Here is a 17,162-nt window from a genome sequence, read left to right on the forward strand (position 1 = left end):
AAAGAATTTAACATCTGGGTACATTTTTTTTTTTTTTTGTACACGTTTTATGTGTTCAAACATTTCTTAACTTTTGTATGTGTTTAGATGGAAGAAGTTTTTCAGACAGCTGAAATAATGATCAGGAAAACCTGGTAGGATAGTGATGTGAGTCTGGCTGTCATCAGCATAAAGACGTGTATTTACAAAAAATATCAGCGAATGTTACCAAATACGAGCCTCTACAGAGAGAAAATGATCTTTCTGAATGTGAACATCTGATAATCTAACATTTATTGGTAGCACTCGCCAGCGCCTCAGTGACTTTTTAGGGTAGCAAACACGGCCTGTGTCAACCAACAACGGTTTTTGCGCTGGCAGCGTCTATTCTCTACTCAAAACCAGTGCAGTTCAGCGTTTTCAGTAATCAGCTGTTTTTGTCTCTGCACTCTCAGTTGAAAACTTTTGGAACACTGCTGCGCTCCTCGATGTCACTTCTCCCTCACCGGCCAATCAAAATTAAGAAGGGGCGGGACTTCAGATATCTTTGTTAACAACAATGGTGGAAGAGAAGCTAATCCTTTTGTTTTTTCAAGGATACAATTTCCAGGTGTAGAGCTGTGTTCCAACTCTAAGGGCCTGTGTCCACTAGTGGGGTTTTTTTTGTCCTGGCAGTGCCTACTTTCTGTACAAAACCAACGTATCTGCAGCCTGAAGGCCAAAAAACAAGTTATTTGTCAATGCGCTTTCAGTTGAAATAGTTCCACTTTTGGAACACCATCATGCTCATCAATGACACTTCTCCCTTAGCGGCCAATCAAAATCAAGAAGGGGCGGGATTCAGATATCAACTTTGTCAACAACAATGGCGGAGGAGAAGCTAATCCTTAAATCTTTTTGAGGGTACAATTTCCAGCGGCTGCTGCTGATGCCAGGACACGATTCCTTTGCATTGTTTTATGTTTTCTTTGTAAAATTTCATTGAATAAAAGCAAATTTTAAGCACACAGAGCGATTTGAAACAGACTTAACGGTCACTACAGACGGGAGCGGAAGTGCCGCCAGACAACTTTTGTAACCTAGCAACAGTAAGCTCCAAAATTTAGGCCTTGGGTGCTACCAGCACAGAACACACCGTAAGTGGACACAGGCCCTTATTCTCAACAGTGACATGGTGGGATCTAATTGAGGGGTTCTAGGTATAAACTGTGCATACTGGTACTTCAGTACTTATAGTTGTTTCCATTTTGGAAGACTTTATCCTAAAATACAGAACATTTCAGAGAGATATAAAGCACCCTTTAAATCCCATGTTGCTCCTTAGAGTATAGTTGCTTTTGCGTCAAAGGTATTAAAAAAAGTTGAGTGGAAAGTTATTATAGTATCATATTGTCCCCCCATACTTTCCACTGTTTTCCTCTTTTCTTCTGCCCTTTTCAGCATTTGCGATGTTAGTACTTTGTATTTGTACACAAAAGTATGTTTTAATGTTTAATGGTGTTTACATTCACTTTTTACAAACTCATGTCTCAGCTACATGTTTTCACTTATTGTGCCTGGTTAGGCCTCTTCTCAGTGTGTAGAGAGTACTTGATTAACCTTTCCTTCCTGCTCTTATTGGTATGTTGATGACCTCACATAAGTCCCTGCATGCATAGCTCCACACCACTTCAGCCTAATTAAGATAAGTGGAAACACCTGCATGACTCCGTGTGGAAGTGCAGCCTAACTTAAATGTTCAGTCGATGTTTTACTCCTTCATGTAAACCAGTCTTTAACTTCTAAACTCCTGCATATACTGTATGTCAGAACACATCTCACCTGTCAGAAATAGAATCAATGTTTTAAAACACTTGTAAAGCGTCAAGCAAGTCTGAGAAAAGTCTCAAAATCTAATCACATCTCACTCTGAGGCTAAAGCGCCTGCAGCTGCTGCTCTCCTGTCTGCTGATCGCTGTGAGATTATGACCCACAGTGTCAAAGTGTGGAGAATAAAGAGCTTAACACTGTAAATCAATTTAGGAAAATTATCCTGTCTTCAGGTTTCATGTTCCCACAGACACTATTAAACACACACTTCAAAGAAATGTGGGCATCTTGGAGAGAGAAAGAGTGAAGACAGCTGCAGAGAATTTCAAATTAAAATGCAACTCGAGAGCGGATAACAAGATAAATGTGGTCGTTATGCTCCGTGAACGGACTTAAAACGGCTTGCAAACATGTAAAGATTTAAGGGTATTTAAATAATATATACTTATGTACAATGTTAAACCTTTAAACAGGCATAGTTATGGAAAGAGTTGCAATTATCTCTGCATCAAAAAAGTTTGGACAAACTTTACCCTGTTTTTTCAGGCACAAAGTTTATCTCCTCTCCAATCCAAATTCTTCCTGATTGTTTGTCACATAAACAGTCATTTGCAGCTCAACATGTCAGACAGGATTGAGACACAGTGAGGTCAGAGGTCAGGCTGGAACTGTAAAGTCACAAATCATCACAATAAAAAAATGTTTGCTCTTTGATCTGAGCTGGCTACATCTGAGTTCCTACAGTGGACAGAAACAAAAGAGAGACATGGAGAGAGAGGATAATGCCAACCACCTGGACTTTAACACACACAAACCTACACACACATGCGTGCGCATAGTTTCTGTCAGCGTGGATAAGAATACACACACATGAGCACATACACACACACGCTTCTAATTACCGCACATTCCCAACTTCAAACACTCTGATGCTCTACAGAGCAAGAGACGTATAGACGTACACACACACACACACAGATACTGTACGCTTGACCTTAACTTTCTGGCGTCACACTCCATGACTCACAGCCAGATGTGGCAGTGTGTCGTACCTCGTCAATAAGTGAGTGTCATCATTCAAACGTGTGAAGGCTAAGGAGTTAAACAGGTGGAGGAGTCAAAGGGTCGGCCTCCACATCCCTCTCCTCTGACACACCCTGTCGGTGCCCTGCTGTCCCCTCTGGCCAGAGGAAAACCAGCAACAGAGTGCGTGTCTGTGCAGTGTGAAAATATTTAAACAATTTAGATTGCAAATTTACTTCTTTACAAGAAAATATCACAATAAAATCCGCAGCGTTAGATTCTCGGACAGTTTTGTTAAACAGTTTAACGTCCATTATTTTCCATCGGTTTTGTCCAACCAGTGACGCCGGATATAAAACTTGTGGGAACAAACAAGTGACTGTTCAGAGTAACAGATATAAAGGCCTGTTAAAGAGAGAAAAACTGGATGAATGCCTCTGGAGATGAGTGGAATGTAATAGATTCATTTTTTCCACTGAGATGGACGAAATATCTCGTCTCTTTGTGTATTTTAAAACAGAACTGACCACTGGAGCAGCTGCAAAGCGATGATCATGAATATTTACTTGAAGGCTGAATAAGGTTTGACATTTTGTGGAATAAACTAATGCATTATGTTGCCAAGAGTTTGATGCAAAGATTGAGTCTAATTGTAAAATACAAGGGTACAACAAGCAGGCTGTTAGCTTAGCTTAGCACAAAGACTGGAACAGGGGGGACAGCTAGCCTGGCTCTGCTCAAAGGTAACACAATCTGCCTCTAACTGAAGAAAGATGATGACCTGCTGTTTTATGGGGGTTACGTGCAGGGCTCTAAGAAAGTAAGTGCTCTGAAAACATAAAATAGTCGGGCAAAAAGAAACATGAAACCCTGCAAATCCATAAAACCTCATTAGAGAAATTAAAAAAGACATAATTTGGTCTTCAGTGATGTTGAGACGAGCAGGTTTGGACAGAGGCAGGATAGCTGGTTCGAGCAGGTTTGGACAGGTTTGGACAGAGGCAGGATAGCTGGTTCCCTTTTTCCAGTCTTTGTGCTAAGCTAAGCTAACGAGCAACTGCTGGTTATAGCCGCTAACAGTATTAGATAATGGTGATTTTGTATGTTTAAGCCATGAATGTATAAAGTAAAACTGGATTAAGCAACAGAGGTGGAATCATGTTTATTCTTATGAAAACGGTTTAAAAATCGGTTTGCATCGAGCACACAGTGAGAAACTTCTGAGAAATTCTTCTTACTGATCTTAAATATACACAAAACTATAATATATAAAAACAATATGGATATTATAATGATTATCGTGTGTGCCAGAGGGAGCACAAACCACCTCACGTGATCTCATTTAATCTCGTGGCAGCAGATGTGAACAAAATAGAATGTTACTAAAACCTTCTGTAGTGATGCTCTGCACTGAGAACAAAATAACTGAAGGCGATTGCGGGGACATGTGTTCAACACAGGTCGTCTGTACTTCAGCAAGAACAGGAGGTGAGGCTTTACGAGTTAGTTTTCTGCCAACATTAGCATGTTAGCTAATGTTAGCCTCACTGCTAGAATGTTTATCCTTGTGGATGTTTCTCTCTTTGGCTGTTCCAACTCTAAGGGCCTGTGTCCACTAACAGCGTTTTTTGCGCTGCGCTTATTTTCTATACAAAACCAAAGCAGTTCAGCGTCCTCAGCACAAAAACACCCTCTGCCTCAGCTGTTTTTTGTCGCTGCGCTCTCAGTTGAAATTAGTTCAACTTTTGGAACACCGCCGTGCTCGTCAATATCACTTCTCCCTCATCGACCAATCAAAATCAAGAAGGGGCGGGTCTTCTAATATCAACTGTCAACAACAATGGCGGAGGAGAAGCTAATCCTTTCGTCTTTTCGTGGGTACAATTTCCAGATGCAGAGCTGCTGCTAATGTCTTTGTAAAATGTACCCAAGTAAAAGCAAATATTAAATCAGACTAACTGGTCACTACCAAGGAAGGCGGAAGTGGCGCCAGAAAAATTTGCGGTAACAGTAAGCAGCAGTGAGAAACGCTCTGAAATTGAGGTTGTGGGCGCTGCCAGCACTAAACACCGTTAGGACACGTCTGAATCGTTGGCTGTTTAGAATAAACTCCAGAGTATTTCTTTATTTCCCCCCAGAGAAAAATATTCTTAATTCAGCTGTAAGTTACTTTTACAACTTTAGAACTTAATAATTGAAATAAAGGATATTTAAATGTTTCTACTTCAATGTTGATGTACTTAAAAAAAAACATGTCTTTCTCATTGTAAGTTCATGGGAAAAAGCCTTTTCTGTGAGTGATGGACGCAGAAGTTGTGATTACATGGTTTGCCCACTATGCCAAACACACTCAGAAGCCCCGCCCACTTCCTGTGGGCTCAGTTTCAGCCCATTTATTTTACTCATTGACCGCTACTTTCCAAATCTAACCGCTGTTTCTCAGCATGACTGATGCGTGGCTTTTATTGTTTATATTTCAGTTAGAAAGTCAGGCCAGAAAAAGCAAACTCACAAGCTTATTCCTCAACGGTTTCTAAGATGACTCATCTGATGTACTACACTGTATTTATGGTCCTTTAGAATCCGTTACAGAGGTTATGAGTATTTTCCTGCATGATGCCGTTACTCGAGGGCACGCTGCACAAGAAGTGGAAACATTGGGGCGATTGTACTTTGAATCTAATCCTGCTCTGTGCTGCAGTAACACAAAGTCTCCATGAGAGGTAAACTGATCTGAATCTGTAAATCTGAGGCTTACAGAGTGTGACTGCTCTTAAAAGACGAGGTCAGGGTGCTCTGATGTACGGACGAGAGAAAAGTACAAACATGTGGGGAAATGTTTACCACACGACACACAGAGCCCTGAAAATGCTGTAACTTCAATGTCAACACGACCGAGTTGATCCGGGGTTCAAATGTCAGAACTAGCATGCTAAGAACACGGATGATCCGCTCCCACACACACACTTACACACACACACACATACGCCAAAAGAGAAATGCAGTCCCCTCATCATTTCTGCTCATTTCCTGGTATCCTTGACAACGACATATACACAGCTGCATCAGCTCAAAGCTCTCTTCCCCAATGACACACACAGACACACACACACACACACACACACACACACACACACAAGAAAGCATTTCCAGCTGCAGAACAGAAGGCGAGTGTGAGAACAAGACGGATGGACTGAGACAAATACGAGTGAAGAATGTGAGGCTCTGATAGCAGAGACTAAATGAAAGACAGAAATTAAAACATGTTGTGTTTAAGGAGCGATGGAGAACAAAGATGTAAAAGTGCCCATAAGTCCAGAATGTGACTCGCGTCCTGTCGGCGCTCTCTGCCAACAACAGAGCGAGGAAAGATAAAATGAGATCACACTCACATCCAGGCCTGAATCTCCGGGATCGCCGTCGTCTCCTTTGGGTCCAGGGGTTCCCTTGCCACCCTGAAGGTCACACAGCAAGTGTCAGAGGTCAAGAGGTCACATGGGCATGACTAATGATCTGACGCTGTTGGAGCTGAACTTGAAAATGGATGTGTAATATTTTAATATCTATTGAAGCTTAGTTTTATCAACGATCCACCGAACATTAAACATGCTGAGGGATGAAACGTCTTTAAGATAACTTACCGGCTCACCAGCGTCTCCACGGGGACCAGGATAACCCTGAAAGAGACATAAAGGCACATTTTACACAGAGCAGCACCTCTATGAACCTCTGTTAACCCTTTGAAAATGGAGCTCCTGCTGCCGGCCGCAGGAGATCATTTTTTACATGATCCTTTTTAGATCAATCTAAAATAACAGCTACAGCTAGAGCCTCTCTCTTTCGCATCATCATGTTGTATGTAAGCGATGACGTCATCACATTACGTTACAGTCAGGGCCGCGCTCACGATTTTGTCTTCTCACCATTAAATATTTGATTGACGGCAGTATTGACGTTTAGAATGCTCCGCCTGTAGAAGTGAAACAGCCCCTCCCCCAGGGGGCAATCGAGAGGTTCTGGCTTCACTTTTGGGGGAGCCTTCACATTATGTCATGAGCGCCTACCTCGCAGCGGCAGTTTGGAGCAGATGAGTTAAACAACAGAGACAGTCGAGAGAAACAAAAGTCACATGTCTGGAACAGAAGACGAAACAGCCGGTCCCCCGAAAAAGCTCGTCATCGGCTGTTTGGAGGTATTTCATGTTCACGCAAAGTGATGTTAAGTAAGATAAAAATAATGTGCAAAGAGTGGATGAAAGCTGTGTCGCAAAGAAACACAACTAACATGTTCAACCAGCTGAAAGAACACCACACGGCTACGTTCACACTGCAGGCAAATGTGGCTCTAATCTGTTTTGCTCATATGCGACTCAGGTCTGTTTTTTTCATGAGTGTGAACAAATCACATGGAGTCTGATCTTTTCAAATCGGATTTGGGCTGCTTTCATATGTGCTCCATATCGGCTGTCGAATTCGCTGGCTTTCACGGCTCATCAATTTATACATGAAACCGTAAACGCTGACTTCCATGTTTGTTTACGTACGACAGCGTGCTGCGCGTAGTCTTTGTTACTGTTCTTTTACACATGCGGGTCAGTTCAGGTCCGTGACCAGTTCACACTGCGATCTGACATTGGCCACATTTTAAAAATAATGTGAAATCAGATGAAGGCCAGGAGGAATAACGTCGCTACTCCCCGTCCTTGTAAACTCAGACGTCCATAACAGCAATGCTGTACAGTGTGACCCTATCCACCCAACTCCCAAAGACAGACTGAAATTACCCATGATGCACTAATGCAATGATGCAGCAAATTCAGGTAAAGAAGCTAATTTTAAGTCTTAGTTTGATGAAAAATTTGTATACGCCGGAAAGTAGCACAAAATGGAACTGAAAGCTCTGTTTATCTAAATGGGAAAGTATAATAAAAAAATGAAATAATAATGATAAATAATCTGATCTCAATATTGATGAAAATAATCGTGATTATCATTTTGAGCCTAACCGTGCAGCCCTACAAGCACTGAAAAAAAGCTTGAAACCACGTGAATGGCAGCACGACATCCACTTTTTAACACGATTCTCTTTAAATAGATCGAAAATAAAAACCATATTAGCTAACCAATAACTTAGAATTTTGTCAAAACTTTAAAGTTGTACAGATTTTAATGATAGGAAACATTTGAAGATACTCCAAAAGATGACATCACGATAAGCGAAAGAATGAACGTTTCTCAAAAACTACAAAAGGTAAACAGGTCGAATAATTTATTAAGGATTCTGAAATATTTTGTTCATGTTTCTAGATTCAGAATCGCCTTGAATCAATATGTTTTGTGTTTTTTGCAGCATAATCTGATGAAAAAACATCTCAGAACATTTTCAATACTTTGAACAATCATTATGGTTTAGTGACGCACTTAACCTGTTAGTCTTCATTGTACAGATTGTAGGGATATTAAGAGTTCAAATATACTCTAAGTAATGACATCACAATAAGCTAAACACCAGCCATACTATGTAAGGGTTGAAAGGGTTAACACGTACCTGGAAACCAGGACAACCTGCAGTACCATTTCCTGGGACACCGTCTTCTCCCTGAAGTACACAAAGAAATATACTTTAGGATCCGTTCATACACACAAACATTAACACACAAAGCTCATGGCAGAGAATATGATGGATGGCACACATCTGTCTCCCCCCTCTCTGTCTCACACACTCACCCTGGGCCCCATCTGGCCTCTGTCTCCCTGAGCTCCTTTGATTCCTCTCGGTCCTTTGGGTCCCTGCGAGAATAAAGCAGCGATCAGATTAGAAACATGTGAAATGTAACATGACGTGTGTTTGCTGAACAGTTGGGTTCTGTCAAGAGACTGGTGTGTGTATGTGTGTGTGTGTGTGTGTGTGTGTGTGTGTGGGAACAGAAACAGTCTTCATGTATCACAATGACTTGTTATGTAACAGTGAGTTTTTGCAGTCTGTTACAGGTTATTACTGGCCGATTGCCTAGATTGCGTGATAAGTTTCCAGTTACTTTGAAGCGCTTATGTTCATGGTCAATAGTTGAAATATAAAAATAGCTGCTTTTTAACTGCATTTAGTAAAGTATTTATGGATCCATCCATTCATCCATCCATTATCTATACCGCTTATCCTGTTCAGGGTCACGGGGGGAGGACCCGGAGGGAACGAGAAGAACATGCAAACTCCACACAGAAAGGCCCTCTATGTCCAAACTGGGATTCAAACCAGGAACCTTCTAGCTGTGAGGCGACAGTGCTAACCACTGCACCACAAAAATCAGAGACAATAGCTGTGTCTCAATTCAGGGGCTGCATCCTTCGAAGGCTGCGGTTTATGGAGGATCAGTGGTTCGTAGCCTGTGAAGACGTTAAAGCCGAACTGAAATGAGACGGTCTGGTCTACGGAGGATTTCCTGTTTGCGCCACCAGCTGCTCCCGCCCTTAGCCTTGCATCACCAAATGCTGATCCTGTTGCCTAGCAACAGGTAGCTAGCGGGCTAACAAGCTATCATAACAAACGTTGGTAACCTATTATTTTAAAGATCATTTGTTTCAAGGCCTCTTTGTTTTTAAACATTGTATCACTAGCTCTTCGATTGAGTTGAAAACAAAAACTTTCACATTTAATAGTGAATTTGTTGGCTGTTTAAGAGTCCGCCATCTGGTTTGAATTGGCGCACAATGAATACCAGGATACTTTGGGCCATGAAGGATGCACGTGATGGATCCTTCAGTGCCCGGGACGCATCTGAAGGAGCCTTTCGAAATAGGACAGCCTTCAACGTGCCGCTGTGTCGCAATCGGCTTCCAAATACGGCCTTCGAAGGCTGCAGCCCCTGGATTGGGACGCAGCTTTTATAGTTGTAGCTCCAATTTTTTAAGGTTTTTCGATTTTAAACCTGAAACCACAGCTTCAGATAGTTTCTATTTCTCTATAGAATTAGATATTCATGATTAAATAATTAATTAAAAAAAATTTTTTAGGTGTCATTTAATGAAAGTTTAAAACTCAAAAACTCTAAAACCTAAGTTTCAGAGCTCAATTCTCTCTAACATTAAACATTAATATCTTAATATGATAATAAAATGTAAAAATAACTTTAGTCTTCATAATCAGGATCATGTGGTTTTTGATTTGTTAAGATTTTATTAACAGTGACCAAGCAACACACCGACTGTCATTAGATACTGATTCTAACATCGCTTGATCCTGATTGGTGCACAGAAGTTTGTGACATCACCACATTCCAACTGAGCCCCGCCCACTTGAAACATGTGAGATCAGGTCGGACAAAAAACAGAAATATGACTGTTGTGTTTTCAAAGAGAATCCCATCACTAATTAGAAACAGGTTTTTATGGCCTTTAAACATATGTACATTCATCAATACTCCATATGTGTGCTTGTGTGTGTGTGTGTGTGTGTGTGTTGAACTCACTTCTGGTCCAGGTGGGCCTTCATCTCCTCTGTAGCCAGGAGAGCCGTCCCTGCCAGGCTCGCCCTGGAAAACAACAACAACACCGTTAATGAGACACAGTTATAAACTCTGCCGACGAAAACAAAGACATTAAAAATCACTATGCTAAAAAAAAACAGGTAATAAAAAAAAAACAACACAAAAAAAAAACTCATTCTCAGGCCACTTTCAAAGAGTCATTACTTGTATGCTGTGCTGTAATGAATCCGTTGCATTGCTTACATTTACATTTTAGACACCGTGTTTGTTAAAATAATAAGACAGCCACTACTGTCAGCATTCATAAACAAAGGAAAACTAAAACAAAGACTTTTCTTGATAGCCAGGTGTCACGGTGTCCTGGAGTACACCTGTACATCCCTGCAGCAGGAGAGCTCAGCGAAAACAACATTTTCAGCTCATTTGGACTCTTTCCGTGTATCACAACATGAGTCATGTTTTTATTATTTTGGCCAACATTTCTAATTATCATAATAACATTATACTCACTATAATCGGGGAACAAAGCCTTGCTGCAGTAAATTGAAGCATTGGTGGCTAGCTGTTTATGTAACCGTTAGCTAGCTAAATTTGAACTTTCTCATAATGATCGCAAGTCGTTCTTTTTAAGTACGTATTGCTGTTTTTTCAATGTAAGAGTCACATGTGGAGTAAAGTCTAAATAGCAGCCACTTGAATATGATTACAGTATTTTAATATGTACTTAAATACATCATTTACATTTGCTGTTAGCTTACATGTTAGCAATCAATTAGCCAGTCTTTGAAGTAGACTTCCTTTAACTTAATGCAACACAATAACACTTTTAGCCTAGCCTAGCACAAAAACAAGGCACATAAGGAAACAGGTAAGTTATTATTCTAAATTAAACACTGTAGGCTATCTGATTTATTTAACATATAATTAATAAAAGCTAATTGTTGTTGTTTGAAAAAGGGAGTTCGCTTTTGTGACGCTGCTATTTCCTGGAGAGCTAACCTACAGCTTAGCCAAGTCCTGTCTCACCTCTGCAGTATTCTACTTTGAACACTGAAAAATGGAACAAAACTTTTTAATGTATTAATGGGTACTGGAATAGAAACCTTTTAAGGCATTTTCCCCCAGAACATTTGTTCTTTGCTAGCTGTTTTCCTTTGTTTCGAGGCTCTGCTAAGCTAGGCTAAAACACACGGACTTATCTGTGAACTGGATGCACAGATTTAAAGTGAATAACGCTCCTCACATCTGACTCTAGGTACGGCAGAGTATAAGAATATTTGTCAAAATGAAAGAAAGTGTGGTTTCCAATATCAAGTTGACAGTAAAAGCTACATAAAAACAATGCTAATGTGTTTCGATGCTATGCTCATGTAGTACAGCGTACTGTAGCTTCAGAGTGTTTAATGAAGTGCTGCACATGACCAAATGTGCGGTGCAGTTTTTTCCTGCCTGTGTGAGGCAAACCCAACATGTCAGTTGTTCCATGTTTTCTGTTGTTATTCATTACGCTCTGATGAGGAGAAGAGGTGCAACCTATAGCACAATAGAGGCATTCAAAGTTCTGACATCACAGCGGTTACCACAAATAAGGCTTGTAACGTATTATTATTATTACTCTGCCTGGTGCCTTGTTAAGAAAACCAAAGTGAGGCTTTGGCAGGAGCGGACGGAGAGAATAACTGAGTCAGAGGGGAAAGAGTGAGTGTCGACATTCCCAGGAGGAGCAGGAGCTGAGAACGGGAGAGGGGAGCTAGAGCGCGTGGGAGTGGGCAGCACTCTGGGGCTGCAGCCAGGTTCGCCTCTGTTTAAGCTTCCCCTCAATATGAAATATGGACACACTAGGAACCCTGCGCACACGCAGGCACAAGTTCTCCTCCAAGTGGAAAAAAAAGGATGCTGCCAGAGAGGAAAGTGGGTGGATCGCCTCCTGAAGCTAATGAACAGTGGTTCTGCAGCTCCTGTGTGTGTGTCTGTGTTAATGATTGTATTTGAGTGTGACTTACAGGGTCTCCGTTGGCGCCAGTTGCACCCTCCCTCCCCTGATCTCCTCGGATTCCTGGTTCCCCCTGGTAAAGAGAAGAACAAAATGTAAAAGCCGACCAAAACCGTTTCAAGAGCGTAACAATGGCCAAGAAAAGCAGAAAGAGCCAGATCGATCAGCAGAGAGGGACCTTTTGAAAACAGTCTGAGTTACATGAAAGTCAGTGTGGTTCTGAAGCATTTCTCATGAATTTCTTAGGAAGAGGAGCTGATTTCAGACAGATGGACTGAGGAACTATACTGTCCAATTTCCTGAGGGTACAAATACTTCATTACTGTGGTCAAGTAGAGTTTTAAGACATCTGTATTGATTGATACATCTTGATCTTGTTCCTGCTCTTATTTTGCAGCCAACTTTTTACTTTTCCCTCTATATTAACTCTATATTATTACCACTATATTTACCTTTATATTTCACCAAATTATCTCTATATTATCTCAAATATCTGTAATTGCCACAGCTTACATTCAAAACTTTTGGGGAATTATCCATGATTTCTATTTTGCATCATCGCCTCATCATCCCAACACTGAGAATGATTACAAGATGACTCCTTGGCGTAACCATCAGTGCATATCATAAATATCGAGACGTAACATGACTAAGATGACATATAAGGCATATGAAGATGAAACAGACGCTATAGAGTACAAGGGGCGTCTAGTTTAGTGATGTCAGTGACCAACGGGGAGAACTTGTAGCAACATGGAAGTGAAGCAGCCAACATGGCGTGAGTTACAGTTAGCTTCAGTCAGAAACGTCCTTCAGGGGGGTTCATTTTTATTGCGTTTTGGAGCCTGAACTTTTTCACTTCTACTTTATAAATGAAATTAAATAAGTACTTTTACTACTTTTACCTTTTAAATATCCAGACTTTTATTTGAGTAAAGAATACGTGTACTCCTGCCTCCTCTGTCACTCACCGGCTCTCCTCTTGGACCTCTGTTACCACGGGAACCCTGCTCCCCCACCTCTCCGCCTGGTCCCTACGAGGAATTTTAAAGACACAAAGTTAACATATATTTTGGCTGCAGTCGCACAAAAGCACTTCGAGTTAATATTAATTGTATTTACCCTCTCCCCGCGAGTTCCATCAGCTCCCGGTGGGCCCTGTTACACACACACACACACACAGACAGCAGGATATCAGACTGAACTATTAAAGATAACAGAGTTGACGTTTCTGGCGTTTGTCGGGAGCCTCATCGCTTACATCATCACCGCGCTCTCCTTTGTCCCCGTCGACTCCACGAGGGCCCCGATCTCCCTGAAACAACACAGATATTTCACGTGTCATATTTCCTGCTCTCGTTCAGATCTGTCTTTTGTCTTCCTCTTTGTATCTCTGGTTTACCTGAGGTCCTAGAGGGCCGTAGTTTCCGGGCCTTCCGTTTTCACCATCGCCTCCAGGATCTCCCTGAAACAAGAACACCATGTCTAAATACAGAGATTATTTGAAATCTTCACCAGCACTATTATTTCTTTTTTTCCCACATCTTACTTTCCCTCCTTTCAGTCCATAAGAACCGGGGTCTCCCTTTGGTCCGGAATCTCCCTGCAGACCCTGGAAGCAGAGAAACACAGAGGCAGTTTCAGCGTGTGATCACAAGCAGCTGAAGCCACAACACTCTCTGAGGCTGGAGAGCCTGTACACACATGAATGCGTGTGTGTGTGTGTTTGTTTACAGTGCGACTATATGGCTCCATTTAAACAATCTGACAGCAGAGAATGTAAACGATGGTGATTAAGAGCCAAGGGCCTCAGTCCGCCTCCCCCCTGAGGGATCCGGACACAGGGGGTGATGTTGATCAGAGAGGTTCCTAAGAGGGCAAATAAGGCTAACGGCTAATCAGCAAACAAAGTGGTTTAGCCTCAGGTGGATACAGACGAGGCCTGTCTGAATTTCAAACAAGAATTAGAGACACAAAAATAGAACTAAAAAGTGTTTGTCTCCTTACTCCTACACATCTGACTGACTGTGTATTTGCAGTCCTCAGGCCTGATGTCATTGTCAGACCGTGTTAGCGTCTAGTGATTGGTTCCCATCTGGTTGTGATTCAAACTGTCTGCAATGCGTGACATTAGCCTGAGTGCAGCTCCGGTTGAGGTCAAAATGCAAGGCCGTAACAGCTGGATTAATCTGAGGTTTAGATACACAACTCACGTCTGATCCGGGGGATCCTTTACAGCCGGGGAGACCAGGGAAACCAGCTTCACCCTGATGAGGACAACCAGAGAGACGTAGCTTTATATACAAGAAACAGAGCCAGACAGACAGAGCATTTAGCTGTTTGAATGTTTGTTACTCACCTTGCGTCCATCAGTTCCATCGTTTCCTCCCTGTCCTTTGTCTCCCTGAGAAAGAGAGAAGAAAGAAACATTAACATTTCACTTCAGGGCGATCACAGACAGGTAAGCATCGCACAATTGTTGGTAAAGCACTCACCTTGTAGCCTTTGTGTCCTCTTTCACCCTGCAGAGAAAACACACACAACATGAGTCAGCCATGTTTGTATAAATTACACAGCACAGAAATCATTAATTATAAAATGTACAATTTTTGAAAGCATATTTTTTGTATTTGTGTTTTCCCAAAGTACCTTTTCTCCTCTGCCACCGCGGTCTCCCTGCAAACAGAAACATGAGAATTATCAGCATGACACACAGCAAAGTGATCAGTGAGAAGGAGTCAGTGATCATCAACATTTCTGCTTACATTTATTTGTTTCAGAGTCATAAACACAGAGTTGAGGTTAAAATGCTGGACATATTTTGCCTTTAGCCTGCGGTAGTATATGTGATGCCTTTCATTCACTTGTTAAGCCCAAACCAATGCATCTATGCAATACTTTAAATATCCTTTTCTCTTTTGTTGTATGTATAATTTGTTTCCTGGTGTACTATTGGACTGCACTGTAAGAAGTGAATGCAGCTGTGTACAGCACTATTGCCCAAGCTAACATTTCAAAATTCCTTCTCAATAAATATATTTATATAAATATATTATATAATTATATTTATATAAATATAATTATTATTATCTAATGTTATTTTATTGCATTGTTTCATATTGTTGTGTCGTATCATATTGGATAAGATCATACTATACTATCGCATCGTACAGTATGGTATGGTATCGTAACGTATCGTATTGTACACTATCACACCTCCGGTGTTGAAAAATGAAGCCAATGCAGAAGTGCAAAAAACTGCAGTTCCTCGAGTGGCCACTTGAGGCTCCAGAAAACAAGAAATAACATTACAGCAGATGGCAAAATGCCCATTTTTACCGCAGAAATAAACATCTTTACAGCCTGGTACAAAAAACAGATTGTTATAAATAGCTAATTTTATTGTTCGAGATAACTGTACGGGGGTGAATTTTTTAATATAACACACTCGTTTTAATTATATTAAGCCTTAAATTATCGGGGCCGGATCACTTGATTGCTACACGTCAACACAGACACACAGACACTGAGCTTGGCTTCACCTGGTTGTGTTTTTTTTTTCATTCAAAGTTTTGACATATTGTACAATATTGCATTGTTTTGCATCATTTTGTATCATATCATATGTATGGTCTGGTAAGGTAAGAAATTGGATCATGTCATACTGTACCACTGAACGTATCATATTGTATAATATCCTATAACATTGTATTGTATCAAATTGTTTCATACTGTATCGTAACGTATGGTACCATAACTTATGGTATCGCATTGTATCGCAACTTATCGTATCGTATGTTATCGCATCTTATCGTATTGTATCGTATCGTATCGTATCGTATCGTATCTTAACGTATCGTATCATATCGTATCGTATCTTAACGTATCGTATCGTATCTTAACGTATCTTATCATATCGTATCGTATCGTATCTTAACGTATCTTAATGTATCTTATCGTATCGCATCATATCGCATCATATCGCATCATATTGTATTCTATCGTATCGCATCGCATCGTATCGCATTGCATCATATCGTATCGAATTGTATTGTTTTGTAACATTTTGTATGGTATATTGTAAATAAAAAGTAAAGAATAAGCTTAGAGAATGCTTATAAGGTTAATTAAGTTGGTTCCATTAGGTTCCTATGTGACACAGTGTTGTGTTGTTGTATGACTCACAGCTTTCTAATGCATAAGGGCTGTTTCTGCTACTCCTCTTTAGCATCCACATCTAGTCCCTCTTGTCACTTTCAGTCTTTCCTCTTGTAAAAACAATATCAGTTATCATGTTCAGTAAAGACGGACTCTACCTTCATTCCACTGTAACCAACGGGACCAGGATCTCCCAGGCTGCCCTGTAACATAGAAATAGAAGGATTAGATCAGCTCAACTCCACCAAGCCTGCATGCCAAATCCAAATGGCTGTGATGATTGTTTCATGCATGTTCGTGTGTTAGGGTTGGTGGAGGAGTATGACGGTCACCTACAATGTCACCAACATCTCCTTTCTCTCCTGGCATCCCTGGTCGACCTGTTTCTCCCTGCACAGAGGCAAAAAAAAGGATGAGATCTGTACATTTGTGCATTTTTGGTGCATTTTCCCAGAATGCATTGAGTTCTTTAAGGTTTCTATATAAGGTATTGAGGTTTTTATATTTTAGCACACCTTAGAGCCGAGGTCTCCCCCTGGTCCTTTAGGCCCTCCTGGAGCCTGCATCCAAGACAATAAAAGAAACACAGTCAAATATTTGCTCCAAAAACAAAGTGGTGCAGAATGAATGTTGGTGATCAAATAATAAACGGAATACTTACGTTGCAGTCGAAAGAGCAACACTGGAAAAAAGAAAGGAAAGATTATGAACAAGTTT

General features: G+C 40.9%; 1 protein-coding gene across 1 annotated transcript in view; it reads right to left on the reverse strand.

Annotated features, from left to right (window-relative positions):
• Positions 1–17,162, reverse strand: part of col6a1 (collagen, type VI, alpha 1) — a 33,243-nt gene that overhangs the window by 11,045 nt on the left and 5,036 nt on the right. Inside the window, exons 7-25 of the mRNA XM_069684166.1 lie at positions 17,107–17,127; positions 16,961–17,005; positions 16,782–16,835; positions 16,604–16,648; positions 14,937–14,963; positions 14,783–14,809; positions 14,647–14,691; positions 14,501–14,554; positions 13,837–13,899; positions 13,690–13,752; positions 13,549–13,602; positions 13,410–13,445; positions 13,259–13,321; positions 12,298–12,360; positions 10,277–10,339; positions 8,538–8,600; positions 8,359–8,409; positions 6,453–6,488; positions 6,204–6,266 (exon numbers count right to left, since the gene is read on the reverse strand). Coding sequence (XP_069540267.1) covers positions 6,204–6,266; positions 6,453–6,488; positions 8,359–8,409; positions 8,538–8,600; positions 10,277–10,339; positions 12,298–12,360; positions 13,259–13,321; positions 13,410–13,445; positions 13,549–13,602; positions 13,690–13,752; positions 13,837–13,899; positions 14,501–14,554; positions 14,647–14,691; positions 14,783–14,809; positions 14,937–14,963; positions 16,604–16,648; positions 16,782–16,835; positions 16,961–17,005; positions 17,107–17,127 — 936 coding nt within the window. The remainder of the gene's footprint in view (positions 1–6,203; positions 6,267–6,452; positions 6,489–8,358; positions 8,410–8,537; positions 8,601–10,276; positions 10,340–12,297; positions 12,361–13,258; positions 13,322–13,409; positions 13,446–13,548; positions 13,603–13,689; positions 13,753–13,836; positions 13,900–14,500; positions 14,555–14,646; positions 14,692–14,782; positions 14,810–14,936; positions 14,964–16,603; positions 16,649–16,781; positions 16,836–16,960; positions 17,006–17,106; positions 17,128–17,162) is intronic.

Source organism: Semicossyphus pulcher, unplaced genomic scaffold, assembly GCF_022749685.1.
Source record: "Semicossyphus pulcher isolate SPU_LCO1_2020_fin unplaced genomic scaffold, fSemPul1.0.p SCAF_7, whole genome shotgun sequence".
NCBI classification, from domain to species: Eukaryota; Metazoa; Chordata; class Actinopteri; order Labriformes; family Labridae; genus Semicossyphus; species Semicossyphus pulcher.